The 17,817-nt window shown below is 43.3% G+C and overlaps 2 protein-coding genes across 4 annotated transcripts in view; both read right to left on the bottom strand.

Annotated features, from left to right (window-relative positions):
• spire1b (spire-type actin nucleation factor 1b) overlaps nucleotides 1–7,711 on the bottom strand; it is a 28,118-nt gene extending 20,407 nt beyond the window's left edge. For 2 of the 3 annotated variants that reach the window (XM_035628115.2, XM_035628107.2), the window contains exons 1-2: nucleotides 7,098–7,711; nucleotides 2,656–2,684 (exon numbers count right to left, since the gene is read on the bottom strand). In XM_035628115.2, the coding sequence (XP_035484008.2) occupies nucleotides 2,656–2,684; nucleotides 7,098–7,500 (432 nt within the window). In that variant the 5' untranslated portion in view covers nucleotides 7,501–7,711. The remainder of the gene's footprint in view (nucleotides 1–2,655; nucleotides 2,685–7,097) is intronic. The other variant, XM_035628123.2, reaches the window with a different exon arrangement.
• Nucleotides 7,712–9,117: 1,406 nt separating this feature from the next.
• LOC118301911 (V-type proton ATPase subunit C 1-A) lies at nucleotides 9,118–17,265 on the bottom strand. The gene is made up of 13 exons (XM_035627595.2): nucleotides 17,090–17,265; nucleotides 16,216–16,389; nucleotides 15,550–15,617; nucleotides 14,291–14,376; nucleotides 13,620–13,714; nucleotides 13,329–13,420; nucleotides 12,500–12,598; nucleotides 12,334–12,402; nucleotides 12,051–12,143; nucleotides 11,692–11,785; nucleotides 10,869–10,966; nucleotides 10,613–10,739; nucleotides 9,118–9,822 (listed from the first exon to the last, which is right to left on the bottom strand). Exons 2-13 carry the CDS (start codon nucleotides 16,345–16,347, stop codon nucleotides 9,724–9,726), a joined length of 1,152 nt encoding a protein of 383 aa, XP_035483488.2. The 5' UTR covers nucleotides 16,348–16,389; nucleotides 17,090–17,265; the 3' UTR covers nucleotides 9,118–9,723.
• Between the last annotated feature and the right edge of the window lie 552 nt (nucleotides 17,266–17,817).

Genomic DNA, 17,817 nt, shown 5'->3' with positions numbered 1-17,817 from the left:
AAACAAGATGGAGTTGGAGTATGTACGAAAGATGAAACAAATCAAATCTCGTCCAATTTTGCGTGCATGATGCAGATGTAAGAAACACCATCGGAGCTTCACAATATCTATTAAATCTCTTGTATGAAGGTATAGCGCTAGAAGTTATTAAGTCATGTTCATCCTGATGTGATGATGGGATGATGTGATGATGTGATGGTGGGATGATGGGATGATGGGATGATGGGATGATGTGATGATGGGATGATGGGGCACTGACAGCTCCAGTTACATTTGACTTGTGGAACCATGTGTTTCATAAAAACTGTTCTATCTCATGCGGGGTCCATCCTCCAGATTGGATATACGAATTATATATGGATCTACGAAACTAAATGAGTCATTCCAAAAGTACGCAGCGTTCACAAATCCACATCTGACAGATTGCCCAACATGGGAATGATGTCATAGTAAAATGAACGTGTCCGGTTCATAATTGATCACATTAGTGTTCGTCGTAAAAAAATACCGAAGCCAAAGCACAGACGGAACGATGAAGACGGACGGCACATTGGTCAAACCTGTTTACGTGACCACATTCCCACAATGACACGGCTTCAGATTGTGAGTCGGGTTCATTGTAACCGAGAAAACAAGCGTGGGGTTCACAGTACTTCCCCTGGGGCACAAAGAAAAAAATGGCTGAGGAAATTCCTCATGCCTGACTCCACTGCTGCGACCTCAGACCATCATATGACTGAGCGCGGCTGCTTCGGTTTGCTCCCGGTCGGACGCCACATGACTTCACGTACGAAAATGGAGAGAGAGAGAGAGATCACTTGGAACAAGAGCACGAACATTTTTCCGCCTCTTGTACTTTGCTGTTGTGACCTTCCCTTTTCTGCTCCGTACAAAACAACAAACCCTGCGGGGGATCGTAAAAGGGAATGTGCCTCAGAATTGGCTGAGCGAGAAAAAAAACACCCACCGGACATTCCTGCGTGAATTTTTCTCTGTTTACACTAAAACACTAGATGGGATGTTGAACTCTTAATCCCTCTCCGAGCTTCAAAGCCATGAGGAGAGGAGCAGAGCACGCCCGGTTCAACCTCGACAGAGCGGAATGCGATGAAGCACAATCCACATATTTTCCCAGGTTACAGCCGCATCACAGGACCAGGTGGTGGAGCGAGCGCGGGCACACGGACAGAACGTCTCGGGAGAGAAAGAGGAGAGGACCAGAAAGTGTTAAATGTGTTGTATTTGAGGGATTACAAGCAAAAAATTGAAAAAATTCCGGTGAATTCATCCCGCTGTGCCAGGAGCAGCTCGCCTCATTGGCTCTGGTGAAAACAAGCATCATCTGACACTCACATCAGTGGCATCACTCGCAAAGAGTTCATAATGTGGGTGTATGGGTGTCTGTGTGTGTGTGTGTGTGTGCGCAAAGACGCACATGGCCTTTGGCTTTGAGCTGATGCTCAGACTGTACGTTACAGCGGCATGCTGATGCTCATGCTCAGCTGGAAAAACTTGCCAGTAGTTTTGTCAGCTCGTCCTTAAACACACTGTAATGTGAGTCAAGTCATTTCTAGCGCAAAGCTGCTTAGAGGGGATTTATACGTGCAGTTTATACATTCTTCGCCTCGACAGCCAAATGTGTGCGTGTGTGCGTGTGTGTGTGTGTGCGTGTTTGAGTTATTCACCGACTGTCCATCTGTTATCGCAGCTCTATTACACAGCAATCCAACTCCAGAGCTCCCAGAAAACTACTGCACACTGTCCCTAATGAAGTGGGAACAGATCCCTCAGGCCGTGTGTAATATCACACACACACACACACACACACACACATGTCACATGTCACATGTCACACACACACCAAAACCATTCGTTAGAGTGCAGTCTAAAATGAAGAAACTATTCCAGCTACAAAATTGCATAATAAATCCTCTTCTCACAAGCTACTATCACAATAACCAGCTGTTGATGGCGGTACGGAGAGTGTTTGTGTGTGTGTGTGTGTGTGTGTTTGTGGAGGAGGGGCCCTTCAATTAGTTAGGAAGGGCGTTATTCACAGACACCCTACATAGCTGGTTCCGTATGCTCCTTGTTATTTTAAAGGGGCCGTCCGCCAATGTTTTACACATCAAAATACACACTCGGACTTGTTCAATTTGACGAAGGCAGGTATTAGTTTGAGCAGCCGCTTGGCGGGATTAACACATCATAAAAACAGATGGCTTATGACAGTTTCCACCACAGTGCTGTCTGATACTGGTTGCACTCGAGATGAAATCCTGCAGGAAAAATACCCACTCTAATCTGAATTCTCATCTCTCCGCTGTTGTGAGTGGCCTCTCGCGCTGTAACTAGCTAATGTGACTGAACTGTGGAAGGTAAATCATAACGCCGTTATTATGGTTAAGCCTGCAATTATGTTTTCGTACAAGCATGTATTTCCCCTCTCAAACATCTTGTTAATTGACTGGCAACTGGGCTGCTCATCAGTAACATGCAGTGAAAACGTCAAGAGGCCTGACCAACTGCGCACAAGAGACCATTTCCCTTCAGATTTGCTCTCATGTACAGGAGCGTTCAAATCTCCGGCGGCATGTGATGTGATGATGAAATACCAAGGAGGAAAAACTGCAGAACTGCAGTGGAGCTACTCACCTCTGTTGTTGTGCAAGGGCTGAATTTATCTGCAGGGGGAAACAAGAAGGCAGTGTTAAGACAAGCAGCGGATTTAATGGAGCCTATTCATGAAGCAGCTTACGATCATTCAGTTGCAGTGCACATGTACTGTAACTTAGGACATGATGCGATGCTCTGTGGGCCATTCGTGTCAAAGGTCACGCAGTGTAAACCTATAGAAGCAGTTGCAACTCACACACAGTAGAAGAGACACGGCACTTTACAGCAAAGAACATTGCTGATGTTCACTTCTGCTGTAGTTCCATCCAAAGAAATTTTACTTCCGGTGGCCGTCTTTCAAATGTGTACAGTTTACTGTTTTCTTGTATCAACTCTTATCGTGGGTACAGCGATATTCCCCTGTGGATTGTTTAAACCCAACATGTTTTGAGGCCTAAAGAGGAAAAAACAATCCAACATTTCACTTAAGTTAAGTAAAGATTGAAAAAAGAAAAAGTCAAATAAGAACATACATTACAGTAGAAGTAAAAAATTTTCTTCTTTTCTGTCTCGTTAATCTTCTCAAACCCTCCGATTTATCTTCCAACTCTTTGTGGAGTCCCAGTCGCATATAGAGCCACTTACATGCTGTAGATTCAATTGACGAGGCGCTGGAAATTAGGGCTGCAACTAATGATTAGTTCTCGATTAATCAATTAGTTGTTTGGTCCATAAAGTGTCATAAAATGGTAAAAGAAAATGTTGATTGTAATTCCCAAACCCAAAGATGATGTTATGTTTTGTCCACACACCAAAGATATTCAGTTTACTCTCTTAGAGGAGCAAAGAAACCAGAACGTATTCACATTTAAGAAGCTGAAATCAGAGAATCTTTACCTTTTTATCTTTATAAAAACTACTTGAACCGATTAATCGATTATCAAAATGATAACACAAACTGGAACGTCAGCGGAGCAAACTGCGCAATTCATCGAGACAAATCTGGATTGGACAACCTGCTGCATATAGATGTGTTCACAATGTTCTCTTAAGAAAATGTGATGACGTCAAACACTGATATCCTCTCGCTGTTGCATCGTGAAAATCAGATGGTTATCATACTTTGACATGCTACATTTTGCCTTAATGTATCTCCGGTATATATATTCTCTTATTTCCTTGTATCTCAAACAGGAATTACACCCGTATCTTCAACTAATGTCCGCCTGCTGTTCTCTCGTTATCATGTTACCATGCAAACAGTCACACAAACCAGACCAGGTTTTAATAAAAGCACTGTTTTGTTTCTAATCACTTGTCCAGATTATGTGCCATGTGACTGATGAGGACAAAATTCCTGCAAAGACGCCGTGAAGCATGAATTCACTCCCTTTCAGAAAACGAAGAACAAACGGCCTGCTGACGAATCGCTGAATGCCGTTTTGTATTGTAACACGCAGTGAAGCGTCATCACAACGGCTCCGACATCATCCCGTGACCCTTTGACATGCATCAGCAGATGTGAATGCCATATACCTGTACGTGGTACAAACAGGGTGCGTGATAATCGAGTCTTAAAGGAGACATATTACGCTCACATTCAGGTTCATACTTATATTTCTGTTACCACTTGAAAAGGTTTACATGCTCTAATGTTCATATAAGGCATCAGTGTTCTCGTACTGTCCATTCCTGTAGCTCCTCTTTTCACCCTCGGTCTGAAACGCCTGGATGTCTTTTAGCCCCGCCCCCTCCCGATAAAGCCCCGGGCTGCTCTGATTGGCCGGCTTGCCCAGTCTGTTTTGATTGGTCAACCGATTTCAAGGGGAGGATATCAGAAACATGGAACTGAGGCATGACACAAGTGTCCAGTATTCAGGTATTATGTAAGCCAGGTACACTGCTGAATAAAATAATATAAAAGTGGGTGTGGCTTTGGGAACAATATCTTAAAACTAACCTTCTCTGGATTTGACTTTAAGTCAGTTTAGCAGTTGAGAGATTCAGGGTCTGTACTCACAGTCTTTCTGAAAATACTCAAACAAAGCTTCTGATTTATCAAGATTTTCGAAGAAAGGAGTCCCGGCCCAGAGGTGATTTCGGAGGCCGTCCGGAGACTAACCCTAACCCATTTTTGTCAGATAACTCGTATCCTCACGGGGATCTAGTCTGTCGAGTCATTTTCTTCGGGGAAAAGAAAGCAGAAATTCCAAGGATTTTCTGAGAACTTTGTCGCTTGAAGAAACTCTTTGTACGAGGATGCTTTGTCAGGAGACCCGGATCCTTGGAAATGTGGCCATGTGATTGGTCCGATTAGTTAGCCCTACATCAGTGACGCCGCCCGCCGGCGGTCACGCATCAGAAGGACGGAACCTGCGGCGAACGGCACAGTAACGTGAAAATGATCACCAGCAAATTACCCTGAAAAACTAGAACGATCGAAAACACGCTACTTGGAATCGCCCACGGACACGGACAGCAACGACTCCCCTCGGCAGCAGGCAGAGAGCTGCTCTTCTAAAAAAAAAATTATAATAATTAAAAAAAAAGGAATAAAAACCACAAAAAGATATTGATTTGAATGAAGAAATATATACGATAATCAAACCAGCTCACTTGTTGGGGCATAGGTACATTAACAGGCCAGGAACAAGTGATATTTGGAATGTTGGGACCTTTGATAAAGATCAGATCATAATTCATATTTCAGTTGTCTCAATATAATCCTCTCCAGCTGGTAAATCTCTCCAAATGAGACTGATACAAATTGGGATATCTGTAGACAGAACTCTGCATACTTCATCAAAGCATCTCTGACATTTTTCCCCCCCACTTTTAATGTCTGATGATGAAATGAATAGCTCCATTTGTGAAAGAGCAAATGATTACTGGGGTCCAAAATAAAGTAAATATGACATGTATTTACGTAGACTGCACAAATACAAATGCTGAAGAAATGTGCGAAAAGAAAATAACGTCTCAACACATCATCTGTATGCATGATGAGACCGTCCATGAGCGACAGAGGACGGTCGTGTCCCCCCCCCCCCCCCCCCCCCCCCCCCCCGCTCACCAATGGTTCCTTCCGTGCTCCTAAAAATAGCCCATTCATTCTAATCATATAGAGACCTACAGGCCACAAGCGGCACCGTCGTCGTCATCAGCACAGCTGTGCCTCTCGCACATTTGCTCATATGAAAGATTTGATTGGACGAAGCGAGCAGTGCATCTATTGACTCATAAAAAAAAAAGAAAGCCATAAGGTCGACTCAGCGAGAGGTCTGCAGTGGACCGTGCGAGCTGATGTGTTAAGAGCCCGTCTCTCGGGACCTCGGGTCGCCCATAACACACAGAGATACAGTAGATGGGCATTTAGTCTGCGCATGCACTCGACGTGCAAATGTGATTGAGGCAGATGATGGAACATGGCAGGCCTCGGCCTGATCAGACACCTGAGGGCAAGACACTTGACCCCAAATTGCCCGTGACGGCAGAGAGTGTATGCGTGTGACAGAAAAGGACTAGAAAATGTAAATACAGTCCATTTACCTTTTTTGCTTGTTTGCTCTACGTGCGTGATATCGTAATCGCAGACACACCCGTCGACTGTGTCAGCACACGTATCGCAGGGCATGCGGCGTCATAAGGCAGGATAGGCCAACTCAGATATATCACATATACGTTTCGAACATCATCCCATGTGAGATGTAAACGATCATAAAGTCACAATTAAAGTATTGTATATATATGAATACTGCACTGATTTCTTTTTATTTGGCACACTTGGTAACTGCAACAGGGGAGCTCCTGTACTGTATGTGCTGTGGCTGGGAACAGCTGAGTCAGGCCTGACAGACACAGGGGACGTGAAGGAGTCGGAGAGATGCATAAAAACTCATATCATAACTTCATATCCACCTGCCCTGCCTGTCTGCATGCCTGTCATTGTCCGCACCAATCCACTCCCACTACTGATCCCATCAGTGGCCACAGGACATCGTGAATGTTCTGTGTGAAATCTCCACAGCATGAGGACGGAGCCCTGTACAGTAATTAAGTGAAAGCATCAGGGGGTCTCTGGTGGGAGAGGGAGAGAACTCCCTTTGTTTGAGGCCCCTTCGCTGGTCACGGGTCATGTAACGGAGCCTTAACTACAGGCTGCAGATTATACAGAGTAAATCCTGACGTGCAAGTTATAAGCACCTGATCAGGGAAAAACAAATGTGTAATACTCCACAAATGTTTAAATACATCATATTTATAGCGACATTATTGTACCACTGTAATATTCCTGTTATAACCTCCTCCTGGGGCTTATACACAATTAAGGGTCTGTGTTTTAGATCCACGAGTCTTTCAGTCTCCTACACAAGGACAATAACAACAGCTCCACTCTTTGACGGCCTGGCCTGGATGTGAGGAGCTTCAAGCACAGTCGGTCTTACATAATACATAGATATTTCATATTTTTATTTTGTTACCTTCACATCCCTGGTGTTCGACCCTCACGGACCCATCTCTCTGTATCCTCACGTCCCCCGGTCCGGAGATCCTCCTCGGAGCCGCCGCCGCTGAGGATGCTGAGGATGCTGAGGATGCTCCGGCGGCGGCGGAGCTCCTCCTGCCGCGGTGTCCCCTCGCCAGCGTCCTGCTGCACTGGTAGCACACCGCCCATGCCTGCTCCTCGTTGATGGGCTGGCTGTAGAGCCTCAGTATCTCCTCCAGAGACAGGCCCTCTGCAGCCGCGTCCTCCGCCGAAGTCATGGCGCGATGATGCTGATGCTGATGCTGATGCTGCGGCTGCTGCTGCTCACCCCGGCGGGTCGCTGCAGCAGCATCCGTCAGCAGCCGTGCGTCGTGGTCCCCGCGTCGCTGCTCCGCCATCCTCTCATGCTCTCAGCGCAGGAGGCCCGACGACGAGAACAGGAGCAGGGCCAGGATGTGAGGAGAGAGCCGGAGGCATCGATGCTTCTGCGTCCCCCTCCTGCTCCCGACGTGCAGCGGGATCGGCTCGGATCGGCTCGCCGGCGGTTGGTTGCCCCGCCCACCCGACGCTGCGCGCGGGTTGTGCCAGGGATCACAAGACGGCGTGTGTGTGAGTGTGTGTGTGTGTGTGTGAGAGAGAGAGAGAGACTGTAGCCTGCACTCTCACACACACTCTCTGTGTGTGTGTTTCACATCAACACAAGCCAAGCTCACTCCTTCATCACATGATCTCTCTCCCTCTCTCTGATTCTCACACACACACCTACACCTACACCTACACACACACCTACACACACACACACACACACACACACACACACACACACACGATGAACATCATAAAGGACATTCTGTTGTGGTTTTTCAAATAATTTTTTTAAGTTTCATCGGAAATCAAAGAATGATGATTGGAACTGAATTTTCCAACCACGCAAAGTCACCCCCCCCCCCCCTGTACATTCACATCATCTGTATGAATAGATTCATTGAATTCAATTTGAATTCAATTATTGATTAATTATTTCTGCACGATTTTTCTTATTTGTCTCCACGTGTCTGATGATCCTGCTTATACAGTCGGTACCTGATTGCTGCAAGGTACATGCAGCTACATGGTGAGGGCTCCTTCACAGGGTGGGAGGCACCACTCTGTACAGTTTACGGGGGGGGGTTTGTAGACACAGACTCACCAACACTGGGCAGTTAAAAGAATGCTAACAAGCTGCGGACGCTAGAGTCAGAATTTGGCACCGACCGCACGAATCCATGGACCACGTTCGTCTCCTCATGGCCACAGTTCAACCATCACTTCTAACGGCCACTTCCAGCAGCACAATGCCCCGCGTAACACAAATGACAGTGAGTTCAGTGAACGTCAGTGAGCAGTGACCACTGCAGTCACCAGATGTGATGTGGTAGAACAGTAGTGGTGATGATGATGATGATGATGCAGTAGAACGTCAACAGTGGTCCAGAATCTCAAAGGAATGTTGTCCAATCAGTGCCATGAAGACCTGAGGCTGCTCTGGGAGCAAAGGGAGGAAATGCCCGGAATTACTGTAGAGAGTGTGTGTGTGTGCGGTGTTCCACACAAAGTACTTACACACTCCGGTATGGTGGAGGGGCCTCGTCCAGGGTGTCGATCTGACGCCCTCTGCTGTTGGTACATTGCAGCTCGTCTCCTCCGCGTTTAAACTCCCAATATTTTTTTCTTGCAGCCACATACATTCCAAATCATTTCTGCATTAAAAGTGAAGCGTCCTTGAAAACGCCCGAGGCCCAACAGATGATCGCGGGTCATCAAAAAGGCATCACAAAGAAACTCTTTATACTACACACACACACACATACACTGCCATGTTATTCCTCTCACATGAACGTTTCCATCTGACCACATTGCATTCTCACACTCTTCTGAATTCTGTTCCATCAAACCTCAGATCAGAGCCTAAGTGATAAACATGAAGGTTTTTTTCTTTCTACTTACAAATCGATTCAAAAACTTCACACATTAGATTTGATTTGATTTATCCATCAATCATTTATTCAATCAATGTCTTTAAACACAATACTCCGATATAGATTTTTTGGACAGAAAATATACACAACATGAAACAACAACAACAACAACGCGCACACACACACACACACACACTCGTATAACATCTTTGTTTCACAGGAATAATTTCGCAATCTCGGAAACACACAGATCTGGTTGCCGTGGGTACAATGACAACACTGCCCGTATGTAAACACAAAAATCTCTGAACACGGATACAGAAGATGTAGCGGTCAACACGCACCAAAGCGGAATGTGGAATGACAGTAAATATACAACAACGAAGATGATTTCTTGATCGATTTTCACATCTAAAAAAACCCCAATGTATTTGTGTTGCTCGTGGAGTAAAAGTATGCAGTAAACAAAAAACATAAAAGTCTCTCTTTTTTTTGTCCCTTTGTTGTAAAAGTGGCGAGATCTCGTCGATGAGGCTTTTTCATCACGAGGGAATGAACATGCGGCGTTATCATTCAAGCAGCTGACAGGGGGAGGCGACAGTGAGGAGAGAGACAGCTTGGGACGGGGGGGGGGCGCACCGTACCAGGAAAAGGGGGAAGGTGTTAAACTTTGAATTCCAACAGGTTGCAGTCGATCTTGTAGTAGACGTAAGGATAATACTCCTGCTGGCTCAGGTTCAAGCCCGGGATGTCCATCGCACACTAGAAACACACGACGATGTGGACACACGTCACGTTAGTGTGAGCAAGCGAGCAGCAGTTTGAATTACTGTAATGTCTGGAATCAATTCCCCCTAAATGAAATTCATGTAATACAGGATGACACCACTTGTCACTGGAGCCAACATTTTGAAGAGTGATAAACAGTTCCATGTACAGAAGCGCTGAACTGCCACAGTGGAATTAAAAATATATCTTAGGTGTTTCTCGTTATTACGACATATTTTATCTCGTTAAAACAAGATGATTTTCTTGTTAAATCTGTAACACATCGTTTACGTCTCATCTGGGAGAATTGGAGGCTGAGGATTGAGAGACACATGGAGGGACTGTGCACGTTCTTTAGTCCATGAGGGGGCGCACCTGTTATTCTCTGATACTTCACAAAGAGAAAACATATTGTCTTTCTTAAATTTCAATACGATTTAATTTATTTTCCGAACTCTTTTCTCTCTCTCTCGGTTTCACCACCTCCCAAATCATTTTTTGGGAAAAGCTCTCTCAGTGTTGACACAGCATCCACGTCTCCACTGGGTCAACTTTATTTAGTCTCTTCTCCAGTTTGAACTCATATGATGATTTATTGATTGATTGATAAATCTGGCGTGTAGAAATAGATTTGAGAGTAAACGCAGAGAGCAATTTTAAAGTGTTGCAAAAACTGAAACACACCAATGCATTTATGAATGACAGAGTTGAAGTTACTTGCTATAGTAACTTGTTCCATGATAATCTATTATTATACCCACACAGTATTTATCAAAGTACTCACATCAATGATGGCTGCGGCGCTGCTGTCCAGATGCTTGTACAGATCGTTGAGCACCTCCCTCAGCTTCTTCATGGTCTTCTTGCTCGGCTGCAGCAGCATGGCCTGGAAGTTTACCGGCAGCCCGTATCTATAGGAGCAACACGTGTGACACACACGGACCACAATGAGCAACAACTTTTTAAAACTTTTATGCCATAGTGTTCAGCTTTTGTGTGGTTATGTACACGGGTGTGATTGGGACTGTGTCGTATATGACCTCAAAACGGATTCCACAAAGACCCGGAGCGCTTTAATGTGGATCCACGCGATGAAGGCTTCACTGAAGTTCACTTTCAGCCATCGGACAAGTGGCCCCTGCAAAGACGAAACGCAACTCGGGGTTAGAAGGGTTATTGTTTAATAATAATAACTAGTTATTTTGGCCGTGGCACTCACGACCTTGAACTCATCTGCCACCAGTGACCAGTGAGGTTCGCTGCCTATTAAACTCTGGCAGGTAGAAGACGGCGCCGTATTTACTGCAGTGGATTTGTGGTTAATGTTTTCTGACTTCAGTTGGCTGTAACTTGTTGGTGTTTTTATAATAAAGCAAACAAATGATCTAGTCCAGTGTGTCACAGTGTTTAAGGCTCCCTTCATTTCTAATTTTCATGAATCAGTGCCGCTTAAATACTGTTGATATTATCCATTTCCACACTGACGTAAACAATTTTTCCAAAGCTCCCACCCACAAGTTTTTTTAATAACTTCAAAACAGCTAGTGGGGTTTTTTTTATTCATAAAAATGTGTTAACCTGTAAAAAGATGCTTCGTTTGTGAGTCGGAGTTTGTGAGTTAGTTGTTTGTCCTAAATTTTCGAAACGGACAAATAATAATACATTAACAATTTTGTCTGTAAAGTAAATAAAGGGATAAAAAAACAAACACTTACTTCTTACTATAACTTATATTATCAAACAAATGTACGGCCAGTATGGAACCATATCAATGAACAAATGCCAAAAAGTTTCAATGCCAAAATGTAACAATTAACAATTTTAAAACAATTGTAAAAATTCCTTAGAGTCCATCTCACTTACAAACTGCTTCTTCTTATCTGTGGAGAGCCGTGTCATCTCCTCTTTGTCTGCCTTCATCTCCTCTTCATTGTACTGAAAGTCTCGGACTGTGAACCTAGAAATAAGAACGAGACAGAGACCAACATCAGTTTATCATAATTATCACATTCGAGGCTTACATCCTTCACACGTTAAAAACGTGTCAAGCGCATCAGCTGTGTGGAAAATAATCAAATTGTTTTATACAGTCTGTGATCAATCTAGCTCTGTTTGAGGTATTCATATCAACCTACAAATCTGCCTCCTTTGAAACTTTTCACACATCTTCTTTTGTGCAACACGGTGTAGTGTGATGGTAAAGTGAGCGTAAAGGTTCTTACTTGTTCTCCCTTGCTTTGTGTTTGAAGTCATCGATCGCTTTCCTAAACAGAGTGACGCCAAACAGGCCGCTGTCATTGTCTTCAAACAGCAAACTGGAAGACAAGAAAGGCAAATGTTCTGCTGCTGGAAGAAACAACTCTGGATAAGACATGAAATCATTAAAGATACAAGATGAGATCAAAACCATGCGAGATACTTCAAGATACTTGATGGTGGTGTCTCTGGTAAAAAAAAAAGAAGAGGTGCATTTGATATTTCACTTGATATGATGATATTACTCACTTTGAGGACCGAGGCACCACCATCTCAGCGAGTGTTTCGTAGGTTTTCTGCCAGTCAGTGTATGCTACCCTGAAAGGAGCATGATAAAAATGAGTCTCTTTTTTATCCAAATGTTTTGAATATCACAAATTGTGATATTGTGGTTGACTGGTGATGTAAAACTCACTTTGGAACAACTACCAGCTGAGTGATGAGGTACTCCGAGTCGAGCACAAAGTCTTCCTTCTTGACAATGTCGGCCAGGCTCCTGGTCAGCAGGCTCCCCCTGGTGGCACACAGCAGTGCAACGTGTTGACGCAGTCATTCAACATTGTGCAGTATAACCCTCAAAGTTTTGACTGATGAATTGAACACTTCACCGATTCTTCTGACACACCGAGTGAATGGAATTATTTCCTTAGGAAAACCTATAGTTTACGGTGCGGGTAATGGAATGGAATGGAAAAATCTGTAGTCAATTTTTCAAAAAGGGAATAAAATGATACTGCCAGGAGTGAAATCAGTGTTTTATTTTGGAGCTCATTAGATGTCGCTGTGAGGCAACGGGCAACTCTAAAAGTTGTTTCTGCAAATTGTCACACTGTATGATGAGGAATATCTTTTTCATTTTGGGTCATTGTGACTTATTTTGTTAACTGTTCCCAATGTTGGTTACTAGAGCTGCAACAGTTATTCAATTCACCGGTCGTTATCAACTACTTAATTAATCTACAATTATTTTGATAATCAATGAATCGGTTCAAGTAGTTTTTATGAAAGAAAATTAAATTCTTTGATTTCAGCTTCTTGAATGTCAATATTTTATTTTCTGGTTTCTTTGCTCCTCTGTGACAGAACACAAAACATCATCTTGGGGGTTTGGGAAACACATTTGACATTTTTCACCATTTTATGACATTTTATGAACCGAGTAATTAATCAATTAATTGAGAAAATAATCAATTATGAAAAAGAATCATTTTAAAAATTTGTTTAAGTGTCTGTGGATCACTTACGCATTCTTCCTCTCTAAGTTCTGCAGGTTTCCCTTCAGATTGTTGTAAGCGGATGCTCTTGACTTCAGGTCATTGTCGATCTGGCTTACTTGCTGTAAAAGATGAAAAAGTGAGGTTGAAATGATTTTTATAACTGAGATGGAGACTAACACTGTATTCACAACACACTTCCCAATGGGAAATGAAACCCTATATTAATAACTACGTAAATAAAAAAGGGAGATTTTACCTGTATATAAGGTATAAATTCTATAAGTTTTACATTGTTTCTAGTCAAAAGGAAAGACCCACCTTTGAGATGATTTCAGAGATGTTTTTAAGTGACTGTTTGATGGGATATTTTGCCATGTCCCACTGAAATCTTGTGATGTAGGTGACAAGGTCAACTGAAAAAAAATGGCAAAAGACTTGTCTTATTATTCGTCTTTTATGACATTACAGTAAAGTAAAATTAGGGTAAAAGCAGTTTTTTTCACAATGCTTTCAAACACGACTAAAAAACAGTTTTTATTCAAATCATGTAAACATTTTCTGTTCATTTTTCTCTATTTTAGTCATGTAAATAGATTTTATTGAATCAAATTGAAAATAAGATTCACAGGATATTTTCTAGAATCTATTGTCCCTGTGACTCATGAGGAGCCACAGATGTCATTGGTGACAATACTCAAATGAACTTTATCATACCAAAAGAAATTGATTTTTCATTTCTGAGGCAGAAATCTCTGAGTTGAGAAGATATCGCAAATCATGGGCTAACAAAACCTCAAACATCTGCACAGTTAAATACTAATTAATGTGTGAGAACTATATTGTTTTATAATTTTAATGATACATTAGATTGTGGATAACATTGGGATCAACATCAGTGTCCCCACAGTCGTATTCTACTCTAAAGAAGATAACACGAGAAAGAAGCTGCAAGTTTTTGATGGTAAAGAAGTTAAGAACCATCACTGTACCTCCGTTTGCCAGCAGGTTCTCCTGCACTTTGTCTCGACTGTCCTCCAGCACGTCGGCCATGTACTGAGCAACCTTCTTCACCACACTGTGAACAGCCAGTGAGACATCAGAACACACCAATGCCAACACAAACAAACTCCGTGCACAAAACTAGAGTGAACTGCACATTACCCCTTGCACATGCTCACATGACACGGCATCCTCCAAAACACACACACATCAGAGGGTTTCACATATTCCTGTTAAGGTAAATTACTTGACAAGGCAATTTATAACATGGCAGACGTTCAGAACTTAAGATTTCTGAGGCCACTGCTCAGCAGCTCATCAAAGAGGAACTGTGTCTACAGGTGAAAAAGGTCAGAAGTTACCAAACTTGGGGTCAGGACCCCCAGGGGGGGGGCCACAAGCCACCAAGTGGGGGTCAAAGATGATTTCTAAGGAATCAAATACAATTTAAAACTATTAACGCATATTTAAGGCATAATTGTTACAAACTCAAAAGAGCATATAATAGCAGAACTGTGCTAAGAAGGTTCATGTTTGAAGAGTTTATAAGGAAGCACATCTTGGGTTTCATTTTAATCATTTTTAATATATTTTATTAGTCATATAATGACATAAAACCAGGCGAATCCAATAATAGCTCAAATAAAAACATTAGATACATCAATGGGTGATATTTTCCACTAGTTTAGGTGTTCTCTTTCTTTTTTCCCCCCACATATGCGGGAAGGAAACTTCAAAAAGAAGCCAGATTAAAGTCAGACTACAGTTCAACAAATGAAACCGTGTTGCAAAGTTGGTCTTTCTCACCGTCTTGGAAATAACCACAAAGGAAGCCGAGCAGGCCTCAGCAGTCATGGCTGTGTGTGAGTTTTGGACGTCATAATTTTTCAAAAGGACCATCGGCTACAGTCAAACATACTTGCCGGCACATAAGTCATCGGGTATAAATATGACTTAAGTAAGAGCTGCTGGTGTGTCACCAAACTGTAAATTGCCAAGTTTAGACCACAACGCTCGCTAGCCTCAGGTCCCTGTGAAATTCCTCATTGTCACAGGGTTAGGGAAGGGGGATTAGGGAGTGGTGAACCCGCCACATCAGAGAGTCTGAAACTGCTGTTTTTTTATTTTTCTAAATGGAGGCTAAAATACAGACTGCTTTTAAAAACATAATGTAACAATTTAATCGCCATAATGATAATCTTTCATAGTTCATAGTTCAGATCAAGTCAGTAAACTGTAGGTAACATACCCTTCAACAAATGAGTCCAATTTGGCCAGTTCATCCGACAGTCCGACCAAGACATCGAGAGTTCCAACCTGTTTTGGGGAAACAAAAAAGTTTTAAAAAAATAATAAAACAATAATGCATTATGACTTTTGACTCATCATCAGTCCTGAGATCTGGATCAGCGGGGAGGGGGGGGTTTAATCAGCGATATCTGGGGTTCAATCAGCCAACTGTGACATTCAGGGGGCCCTATGTGCTTAGGAACGGCGCCTCTTTGTCCCGACCCGCTCATGCATCGCTGACAATTCCAGGAGAACAGAAGCCAGAAGCCCCATGCGGCCGCAAGGTCAGCGAGGTTACTTCCCCTTCAGCACAGAGAGGGAACCAGACAGGCTGCACTGTCCCGTGGATGAAACCTTCACCCCACCAACGCTTCAACATGCAGGCAACAGATCTGTGTCAATCCTGCCTCCCACACACAGAATCAGCTTACTCTTGACAGTGGATACACAAGGTGAGTGCTTTTTGAAGTTTGCCCACATCTGCAACCGCTGTCGAAACTTATTTTAAAAATAGACAATCCTGCTCCTCCCCCAAAGTCCATAGATTCTGTATTGTCCCGAAGATTATGGTTTGTATGTACAGGTGAAAAACCCAACAAGAAGGGGGATTAACCCGAACGCCGACCTTGAGGTCTGGGATGTTGAACTTGTGGTTGGTGGAGAGGTTGTTGTTGCGTGTGGTGGCTGCCATCATCGTGTCCCATGTCTGCTGGCAGGTCTTCTCTCCCGGTGCAGAGATCAGCCAAAACTCTGACATGATTACAGCGACCTGGCCACAGCTAGGAGAGGGGGAAAAAACCTAAGAAGAAAAAGCAGATTTAGACGATTGTGACTTTGTCTTTCTTTTCATTTTCGTTAATAAGAATGTGAGGTCTGTCCTTTTTAAGATAAAATACGATATTCCGTTTATTCGTCCCACAACGGGGAAATTCGGATGTCACAGCAGTAAAGTCGATACCAGAATTTTTTTTGTGTGCAAAACATATAATAATATATAATATATACAGAGAGCAGATACAATAATGTATGTGTGTGTTTATGTGTGTGTATGTGTGAGTGTGTGAGTGTGTGAGTGTGTATGTGTGTGTATGTGTGAGTGTGTGTGTGAGTGTATGTGTGTGTGTGTGTGAGTGTATGTATGTGTGTGAGTGTGTGTGTGTGTGTGTGTGCAGTGCTTTTCTTTATCTTTCTATCAATAACCTAAAACATCTCTGCTAACATTCTTGCTGTTTTTAGCTTGACGTTAGCTCTACAGGAACAACAGGATGTCATGGGGGGGCGTTAAAAAAAAGCTCACAGCAATGTTTCAAAAGCAGTCACATTTATTTCATCATAGCTATAAAAAAAAAATCATTTTGATAGACATTAACAGTGATTGAACCAAACAAGTGCATCACGGTTGAGGTCAAGCAGCATCCAGCAGGGATTAGCTAACCGTTAGCCACTTAGCTTTAGCAAAGCACAGGTGGCGATTGCGGTTGTGTAACGACGTCACTCACCGGTGTGTTCTTCAGAACGTGGCCGTCGCCCGGTGGAGAGTGAAGCCGTGTGCGGTGTTTCTATGGCTCGACGATTTTCATAGTTGCCATTCAACACATACAGTTGTTGATGGCGAGGTCTCCTGACGGCAGCGTCAGAGTCAGCTGATCCGTCAGAGGGAACCGGAAGGCCTCTCTCCCTCGCTGGCTCCCTAATGCCGCGGTGACTGTGGAAAACTCAGCAGCGACCCACCTGGTGGACAGGGTGTACTGCGAGCCTGAGCACGGCCAAGTCAAGTCCCCATTTTGATGTTTAAAGGGATAGTTCTGTGATTTTGAAGTGGGGTTGTGTGTGTGACTTATGCATAGTTATTATGTAACCTTATGGAGATGGTGATCAGCGATATCATTTAACGGAGTTTGGAGGACAAATTGAAGTAGCGTAAGTCTGAGTCACACTGTTGGTAACAGGTAACATATTAACTATGCATAAGTAACTCATACAACCCTACTTCAAAATCACTGAAGTATCCCTTTAAAGTCCAAATATCACAAATGTACCTTCAATTTTCCTCGTCGTCTGAACAGCATCCTTCATCGTTATGGGGAAGGATATACTCACTAGACAAATATTGAGGGGGAGAATTGGAAGAAAAACCTCATGGAGAGCTGAGCAGCAGATCGGGGATCCCCTCTTCCAGGATCAAGTCAAGTCAACTTTATTGTTAATTCCTGCAATACTGTTCCAG

Source organism: Scophthalmus maximus, chromosome 1, assembly GCF_022379125.1.
Source record: "Scophthalmus maximus strain ysfricsl-2021 chromosome 1, ASM2237912v1, whole genome shotgun sequence".
Taxonomy (NCBI): Eukaryota; Metazoa; Chordata; class Actinopteri; order Pleuronectiformes; family Scophthalmidae; genus Scophthalmus; species Scophthalmus maximus.
Note: the sequence above shows the minus strand (reverse complement) of the source record. Positions and strands in the feature narration are given on the sequence as shown.